An 8,936-nucleotide genomic window follows, 5' to 3' on the forward strand; every position below is an offset into this window, starting at 1 on the left:
TTTTTAGTATCAGATCACAAACCCGTCAGGTTTAAAGCAGTGGAAAAGACACTCAACAAACTTTCTCACAAAGCTTTAATTTTTTTAGAAACAGAGAAGTTAAAAACTTCAATTACTGTTATTAATATTTACACACTTGTCTGGTTTGTATCTTCATATATGAAGTCTGTAGGGAGTTTCTCTGGTGGGATTCTCATAAGTTGCTCATCGTACGAGCGCAGTGTCCAGAGTTTCTCCAGCTCATACGTTTCTCTGGTCTCCTGAAGCATGAGATGAATAACCAGTGATCCTGTACAACAGAAGACCCATCAGCACACCATCAGACCCATCAATCACGAGTATCATTCTGAGCGGAGACCTCAAACTCTATACAAACCAAAGTCAATGCATTTCCAGTCATCACAATCTCTTCCCTCCAGTCTGACGTGAGCATTGCAGTCCCGCCGCAGAAACTTAAACTGAAATATAAAGCATGAAAAATATTGAGTGACCTCTTTAAGATTAAAAACTAAAGCAGAAACCACTTCTCTTTATATTGTCAGAAAAATTCATCAGTTCAATCATTAGGTATAACATTTTATCTTATTAAAGTGCTTGTATTTCATTGCTAAAAAACATTTTTGATGCTCCAGATTTTCCTCTCTTCCTGAAACGCATTGATTTTGTACAAAACTCATCAATCTGCAAAGCTCTGTGTCCCAGATTGGCCAGCTCATCTGTACCTTGTGATTGGCCTGTATGCCTCTAACGTCAGCCGGAAATGTGACGCTCCTTACCATGTTTGAAAGATTCAGTTGCTAACAGGAGTTAACTTACACGCTCTGAGTCAGAAGCGGGAGGAATTATGATAATGGCGGTCTTAACTACATCACCAATCCCAGGAAGTAAACTGTTGCCTATAATCCGTGTGTTTGTTGTAGTCCAAGAAAAGAGATTTACGAACTTGTGTCACTGTTTACTTTGGGGTTTGTATCTTTTGCATATCGTTAACATGAACTAATACACACTTACACACCAAAGGAAATTTAAAAACGTGAATCAGATAATTGGTGCTCTTTAATAATGACTGTGTGTGTGTGTGTGTGTGTGCGTGCGTGCGTGCGTGTGTGCGTGCGTGCGTGCGTGCGTACCTGGTAATTATCACGTTGTGGGGACCAATTGTCCCCACAAATATAGGAATACCAGTATTTTTGTGAACAGAATGATGTTTATTGAAAATGTGAAGTAGGAGAAGGGTTTCTGTGATGGTTGGGGTTAGGGAATGGGGTAGGTAAGGGGAATAGAATATACAGTTTGTACAGTATAAAATGCATTACGTCTATGGAATGTCCCCACGAAACATGGAAACCAGAATGTGTGTGTGTGTGTGTGTATTTGTGTTTGTGTTGTCTTTACCACTTTAAGTAGAAACTCAGCCATTGCAGTGAGATGTCGTGGTGATGCTCCAGTGACTGTGATGATGTAATCTGTGTATTTGAGCTCTTGTGAGACTTTAATCACACAGATGTCTGTTGCGTTCTCCTGTCTCAAAACAGACACCACCAGACTGATGTCAAACTTCTCCACAGAACCTAAACACAATCACACAAACACTCGTGTAATCTTTCCTCACACTGTAATGAAACAGGCTGTATTATGCTGGACAGATGATTAAAAGTTTAATTGGACTCACTGCGTCTCTCGCGCGTTTCAGGATCTTCTGCGGGTTCGTGTCGAACTGTCGCGATGTTTGTAGTTGTGCAGTTTTGTATTGTGGTTGTGTATTTTAGTGATGTTACTCTGGGAGTTCGTGGTTTACTGGCGTCATTTATAACACTGACCTTCTGACAGCAACTCAGATGCGCCGCTTTGATCATCCTGTGACGCGCGTTAGACGCGAGGCAACGCGCCGCGATCATTTTGTGTGATCGAGTACTAATATGTGAACAATATAAGATAATATGAAATCATTCACACACACTATTTTCTCCTTCAGCAGACATTCTGGATGAATGTGTGTTTGGTTTCACTCTGCCACAGCGGTTTGACCCGCGTCAGTGTTCAGCGTCGACCACGCGCGCCCCCTGTTGGTGTGGATGTGTTTTGAAAATAGGCGCCTCTTCTTCTTCTGGGGTTTTATGGCGGTTTGGCAAACCAGCGAAAATGCGCATTACCCCCACATATTGTACTGGAGTGTGAAGTAAACATTTGAAAGAGAAACCAAGATTCTATCGATTGTTCCTGTGTTTTAAATAATAATTCATGTACTCTCGATCGCTTTACTCAAAGCTAACTTTTTTTATTTGTGGATGATTTAATGCTTTAGCAAAATTTAATGCTGATAGCAAATCTACTACTTTGTTTCCATCCACAGGTACCCAAAGCAAATGTACCTCCATCCTTACCCACCTTATTCTAAACAGACTTTGTAAAACTTCAAATACTAAGTCTTGCCTTCAGATTTAGCACTTATTGATTAACTGAATTACAACTACACATCTCTTTCTGCTTGAACTTCTTCAATCCACTGTAGAGCAGCTAGTTATGATAGCTAATAATTCACTAGCAACAATTTAATCTGATAATTTTTTACAATTTTATTCTTAAAAGTAGAAGCTGGTGCCTCTGTCTCTCTTCAGGGTCAAATAACATTACATTTTACTTTGTTGTTGGGTTTGAGTGTTGTAAATTAGTTTGATTTGTGTTATCATTTGGTTAAGTTTATCAGTATTGTTGTGGCGAGATGATGAGTATCAGATGATGTTAATTAATTAAGTTTAATAAAAACCGGCAGGCTGACTAGATGGAGACAGACAAATAAATGACTCAGAAAAAACACAATTTGATTTATTTCTCAAGAGAAGTTCACAGAAATAATAAATCATGAATCTGGTCCAAAAAAAAATTTAAAAATACGAGCGAGTTGACACAAAAGACCAGAGCGACCTTAAAACAAAGTGAGCAGTGCTGTTATATCTGGACTGATACGAGTCTCTGAGCTCCAGTCACCCATAATCCTCAGAGTCTTTACGACTGGATGAGTCTTTTCCTTCAGCAGAACCATGACTTCATGATACTACCTGTGTGTGTGTGTGTGTGTGTGTGTGTGTGTGTGCGCGCGTGTCACAGCGCCATCCAGAACGGCATAGGTTGTTGTTGCTGCTGCTGCTGTGTTTTAGGACGGGTGGGAGGTGATGATGGAGGGCGATACATCCACCCCACCGATGAGGCGCCTACACCCGTGTTACCTGCCCCATCTACTTTAGAAGGTCCGTGATCGTCCTCTTCATCGGAGGAATCGCCTGAATACGCCACCAGGCCGGTCCTGACGCGCTTCACCTGCGGCTCTGATGAACAAACGATAAACACAGAGAGAAACCCAACACGACCGCAGAATGACAAAGAGAAACAGCAAGTTAATCAAATACATCAAGGGATGACCACCAGATGTCATTGGAAGGTCAATGGGGGTGAAGTTTAAAATCGTCCGATCGGAAGGGAACGTCGCCCGCCCCACCAGCGGATCCAGCATCCCCCCGAGGGACATGAAAGAGAGATAAAAACACAGAGAAAGAGAGAGAACACAAAAACACAAGAGAGAGAGCCGTTAGTGTCGGGTTAAACGACAGGGCAGACGCGCGGTCGTTCTGATGATGTCATCAGAGAGGGACGGCAGCAGCCTGATGCCATCAGCCACTCAGGGAAAGAAGCCTTCTCATTCAAACACTTTACTACCGTCGAGCAGAAGTCTGACTGGACGTCAAGAAATTGTTTAAAATCGTTTCTGCGCATCATTTATACGCCACCAGCAGAACTGCGATCGCTTGGTTTACTCACTCGTGTGAGTTTGGGGTGGGGCTACTTGGTCACCTGACAAACAACAGATGATGGTAACGAAAAATTTAGGGGTGCACAGATAAACACTAATAATACTTGGCCAATAACTATTCTGAATCACACCGCCGATATTATTCACAGCTATATCATGTACTATGGCTTTTGATAAGTAAACCCTTATCAATCTGATGTAATTGTTAGTTTGAGTCGTTTATAACATGCATTTAAAAAAGCAACACTCGTCAAACATTTAATCATTATACATATAGAGAGCGCCCTCTGGCTTTTAGATGTAGCGACATTTCACCGTTATTCATTAAGCAGCATAGCAAGATCATCGGACGATAGATTTTATTTAACGTTTGTTGCTGCTAGTGACGCAGAAATGACATGGCCAATTTATCATTAAACGACGTAGAAACGTGTCCAGTGCTGGTTCATATCTGCATGCAAAAATGCAATTAGCATGATTATAATGAAGGGGATTCATCAGTCAGTCTGATGTGAGGGGGTGTGGCTTACCCAGGTGTGTTGCTACTGGTTTTTTTTCCTCTGGTTTCTGTGGTCTCGCTCCACTCAGTGGTGCTGGTGTAACTGGAGGTGGCATTAACGGTCTACTACACACAAACACACACACACATTAGTGTCTCATGTGTAAGCGTCACAATGACAGCAGCCATTATCAGAAGAGTGACTGACCTGCTCCTCAATCTCTCAGACCCAGAGGAACCAGCAGACGGAGGTCCCGATGCCTCGGAGCTGCCCACAGACATGCCTGCACCTAAATTAGTCATATGAATGGGTCCATGCTATGAGCAGAAAAACACAACAGCATTAACACACACACACACGCACACAGTCTGTCACACTCACAGATGACATCATAACTTAATCAAAGAGAGAAAGAATGACATGCACATCAAAAGTTAAAACATGACAACAAATCAAGAAAGACTTCAATCTGTACTACTGACACATGACTCGTTCTTAACTCATAGACGGCTGCATTTAAAGTGAACTGGAGAAATGAATGACAGAACGAACTAATGCTCTGGGCGAGGCGCATCAGTCAACTATTTCAATTGTTTCAGGTATTATGTCTTAATCACTAAATGCAATGCATTCTGGGATTGTAAAAAATACTTGGAATGCAACCTTACATTTTAGTCACAAGAAGTTGAATAATGACGCTTTCCCACGGTCTTAATGAGAACTAAAACCTCCTTCTTAACAAGCACCTCACTAGAGTTTGTCATCGAGTTTCTCATTCATTACAAATAATTAAGCTGTAAAACGACAAGACAAACCCCAAGTATCACTTCATTATAAATGCCACCCACAGAACAGCATCACTGTTACCATGGAAACAGGACCTTGATATCAGATGCATCAGATTTCAGTCTGTGGAGACAGAGTAAAAATCAAGTAACTGGTGTAAGATGAAGTTTGCGTGCAGATAATTCACCTGATATCCCAGAAGGCCGTTGTCCGTTTCATCCGGCACCTCCTCAGTAAAGCGGCGTTTCTGTGGAGGGTTGGGTAAAGCTGCAGGGGGTGTGGCTTTGGGCGGAGCCATTGCAGCAGGGGGAAACGGTGCGGGAGGGAGAGTCTAAAGCACGTGTGAGAGAGAGATTTGAATCATAGAGAGGTTGTGAATGTGACAGACAGGTGTGTGCGTGCGAGCGAGCGAGCGTGTTACCTGTGCTGGTATACTGGTAGGGGCAGGTGGGATTGGGTACTGAGCACTCGGGGGTGGCACTGGTGCTGCAGGTGGAACAGAATACGGAGGAGCCACGGGCTGAGGGGGCGGGACGGGGGCGACGTAAGAGGGCTGAAATCCTGTAGGTGCGTAATAATGGGGCTGTGAGGGCATCCCGTTAACAGGGGGAGGCTGAATGAAACCTGCTGACACACAGAGTTAAGATCTCTTTACACTCAGTTCATGACAGATGTTGGGTGTGTTTAAGACAGATTTAATACCTCGTCACATCATTTTAATGATTGAAATAAGGAACTTTGTCATTTTAGCTCAGTTGTGTATAACTAGATAGAAAATGTTTGGTGTACAAGTCAATGTAAATTCTGTGTGTTGTGAAATAGTGTGCACGTTATACCCTGTGTGGGAATCACACTGTTCATCTGATTCAGAAAGCGAGAATACTCCGCATGAACCTGTTAAACAACAAAACAAGCATTACATCACAGCTAGAGACAGACAGACAGACAGACAGGCAGACATTTAAACTTACAGTCTGCAGAAGATTTTCACACAGGGTTTTGGCTGCTGCAAGACCTTCCGGTTTCGGGTGGCTAGAAGATAAACCCGTAAGGAGTCAAATCTTTGTGTGTACGTTTGTGTATGTGTGTTTGTTCATTTGGACTTCATGCACACCTGATATAAATGTACATGGGTTCAAATGCTTCTCGTCCGGACGCTGGCTCCAGACAGCCTGATCCTTTCCCTCGCAGGAAGACTTTGGCTCCTGTTTCTGATTGAATGTGCTGCAGGTACGAGCAGCCCGGGCCCTCCACTCGCTCTTTCACACAGAAACCCTGAACGGCCTGATCCAGACCCACAAACACCTTGTCCTGTACATAATGCATCTAAAACATACAAATCTAATCAGACACAGTCATAGAGAAAGAGCTGTTTCACAACTCATGCTTAAATCATATGCACAGGTAGTGCGGTGTAACAGAAGCAGAACTACAGACAGAGACTTTCTGATGCTGGACCACAGTGAAAATCAAATGAAAGTTTTCTGCAGTAATTTAATAAACTGCTGTCATACACACAAGATTTTCCTCAGTAATTCTGCCTGAATCCAGATCTGCCAGAAACCACGTGAATTATATGCCATTTGATTGTAAATAATGAGGTGATGTTATTTATCCGTCGAAAAGGGCAGGGTGTAACGTGTGTTTGTGCAGTGTTCTCTCACCCCTCCAGGATAATGCAGTTTGTGTCCAGCGATAGGTGCTGCAGGTGGAGCTGAAGGTCCAGACTGCTGGTAAACGGTGACTGTAGCGGGGCTGTAGGTGGAGCCGGTCGCTGCTTTCACCACACCGTTAGTTATGATCTCCTTAATTCTGTTAACCGCCTCTAATCACACACACACACACACAGAGAGAGAGAGAGAGAGAGAGAGAGAGAGAGAGATGTTAAACACTGACCTCACAGCACAGATGTAAAGATTTGCATAATAAAATATTTGTAAAAAGTCACTCACTGTCCACTAACTCTCTGGTTTGTCCTTGAACATGAAGGTAGAGAGGACGCTCACTATAAAAACACATTGATTGTTATGATTTGTGCTGGTGAGAATATAAATGCATCTCATTGTTTCCTTTTAGTTTTTTATTAAGTCAAATAAAGTAAATCTGCAATAATAAAAAGTGTCATTAAAAACTCTTCAGTAAACAAGCAGTATGTGAATCATTTGGGATTGTCTGCGATACTCTTAACACAGTGTTTCTCAAACTGAAGACTGCGTTTTAAGACATTTTATCAAATACAATCATTTATCTTATAATAAATTCTGTGTAATTAAACCTTAAAAAAACATCATCATCACTACATTGTATCATTTAATATGTTTGATTTCTTTTAAATTACTAAAGGGCACATTTCTCAAGACTTTAAGATGTCAGATATTTTGGTGTCCCCATACATATGTGAAGTTTTAGCTCAAAATACCTCACAGATCATTTATCATAACATGTGAAAACTGTTACACAATTCTTGGATGTGTCCTTTAGCAGATGAAATGCAAACACTGATCACCATAATGGTAGTTTGTTAAAATTGAAACTCAATTGTGCTGTCAATTATCTTCTCTCTGCACATCTTTTTCACATTTTCTAGGTTGATAGAAGCACTGAGGACCCAATTATAGCACTTAAACATAGAAAAGTCAGATTTTCAGGATATGTCCCCTTTTAAGTTTTAGATTCTTTTGTCAAAATTTTTCTTTGGATGGCCACAAAGAAATCCATCAAACACAAGGAGGAGCGCACGTCGAAAAAGTTTGAGAACCACTGCTTTAACATCACATGACGACCAAAAGCAGACATGTGAATCATGTGGAGTGCTGTGGTTGTTGTCTCACCCGGGCAGAGCTTTGCTCTTCTCCTCTGTTGACATATAGCGTCCTCTGGTGGAGACAGCAGCTCCGCTCACTCTGCTGATCTGTTGGGTGAGGCGGACAGAGGGGTCAGTGAGTCCAAAACAACAAGATCACGTGACAAGATACCATCACAAGCTCTGACCTCATCTTGAGTTTGTCCACGTGTCAGCAGGTTCCGACAGGTAAGGGGAACATCATTAATTTCAACCTCGGCGACCACCAGTTCATCCTTTACCTTATTCCCAGTAACACCAACAACCTACACACACACACACACACACACGTCAGTAACCATTATTTCGTAGAGTTTATTACTGGTAATAAGCGTTGACAAACTTACTTTATCTGCAGGTGTGACGGTGTTGATCTGCGATGGCTTTAGTTTGCCTTTGGCCACCAGCATGGCGTTAATTTTAGCAGCCACAGCGGCGGCAGCGTCCAGGGCTCCTGTGGGGGCAGAACCTCCCTCCCCATCAGCGGACGACACCGGCGCGGGCTGATCCCATTTACTACGACGCCTGACAGACAGACAGACAGACAGACATGTTTTAATTTACCCCGATACTTTAGTGCTGCTGTAAACAGTAAAGACCCGAAGAGAACCACATCTGATATCTGCGGGTTCGGTTTTGTTATATAACATCCGCCATTATCGCGCTTCATAACAGACTTTAAACGACACACAAACCGAGCGCGTAAACGCGCGTGCACACACTTACCCGCTCGTGTTTGACATCTGATGTGTTTGGATTTGAGCTTTTGATTATAACCAAACGTGGACAGAACCGAACCACACAGCGTTTAACGCTCGTACATACCATACACAAGCTAGCGGAAACGACCCATCAGCTGCGTCACTTCCGCTCTTCTGGCGCATGCGCGATAAGAATCCTTAAGCTGGAAAGTCATGTTTGGCGTAATATGATACTGGTCGTCTATCATATTAATTTACTACTAAATGTGGTATAGTTTAAGTAAATATATATATATACA

At 42.4% G+C, this 8,936-nt stretch overlaps 2 protein-coding genes across 3 annotated transcripts; both read right to left on the reverse strand.

Moving 5' to 3' along the window:
• Nucleotides 1-58: 58 nt before the first annotated feature.
• On the reverse strand, nt 59-2,145 carry malsu1 (mitochondrial assembly of ribosomal large subunit 1). Its single transcript, XM_065270590.1, has 4 exons — nt 1,673-2,145; nt 1,396-1,571; nt 377-458; nt 59-289 (listed from the first exon to the last, which is right to left on the reverse strand). The coding sequence occupies exons 1-4, from the start codon at nt 1,896-1,898 to the stop codon at nt 129-131; spliced, it is 645 nt and encodes a 214-aa protein (XP_065126662.1). The 5' UTR covers nt 1,899-2,145; the 3' UTR covers nt 59-128.
• Nucleotides 2,146-2,811: 666 nt separating this feature from the next.
• khdc4 (KH domain containing 4, pre-mRNA splicing factor) lies at nt 2,812-8,822 on the reverse strand. 2 transcript variants are annotated; one of them, XM_065270589.1, is made up of 14 exons: nt 8,663-8,822; nt 8,284-8,461; nt 8,086-8,202; nt 7,926-8,005; nt 7,047-7,099; nt 6,759-6,919; nt 6,209-6,420; nt 6,066-6,126; nt 5,931-5,988; nt 5,516-5,718; nt 5,282-5,425; nt 4,516-4,625; nt 4,339-4,433; nt 2,812-3,326 (listed from the first exon to the last, which is right to left on the reverse strand). In XM_065270589.1, exons 1-14 carry the CDS (start codon nt 8,677-8,679, stop codon nt 3,103-3,105), a joined length of 1,713 nt encoding a protein of 570 aa, XP_065126661.1. In that variant the 5' UTR covers nt 8,680-8,822; the 3' UTR covers nt 2,812-3,102. The 2 variants fall into 2 exon arrangements, with proteins under 2 accessions (XP_065126661.1, XP_065126660.1); XM_065270588.1 differs by having other exon boundaries at nt 5,516-5,721.
• Nucleotides 8,823-8,936: the final 114 nt, after the last annotated feature.

The sequence above is a fragment of the Paramisgurnus dabryanus genome, chromosome 13 (genome assembly GCF_030506205.2).
Source record: "Paramisgurnus dabryanus chromosome 13, PD_genome_1.1, whole genome shotgun sequence".
NCBI lineage: Eukaryota > Metazoa > Chordata > Actinopteri > Cypriniformes > Cobitidae > Paramisgurnus > Paramisgurnus dabryanus.

Bases quoted from the DNA above. Each gene is read 5' to 3' on its own strand.
- khdc4 (XM_065270588.1), bottom strand. The intron at 5,426-5,515 runs GTAACACGCTCG...CACGTGCTTTAG, and splicing joins CTACCAGTATACCAGCACAG to ACTCTCCCTCCCGCACCGTT. The intron at 4,434-4,515 runs GTCAGTCACTCT...GTTTGTGTGTAG, and splicing joins TCTGAGAGATTGAGGAGCAG to TAGACCGTTAATGCCACCTC.
- malsu1 (XM_065270590.1), bottom strand. From the start codon at position 1,898: ATGATCGCGGCGCGTTGCCTCGCGTCTAACGCGCGTCACAGGATGATC. The intron at 1,572-1,672 runs GTGAGTCCAATT...GATTGTGTTTAG, and splicing joins TGAAACGCGCGAGAGACGCA to GTTCTGTGGAGAAGTTTGAC. The intron at 459-1,395 runs GTAAAGACAACA...TTTATATTTCAG, and splicing joins CTGAGTTTCTACTTAAAGTG to TTTAAGTTTCTGCGGCGGGA.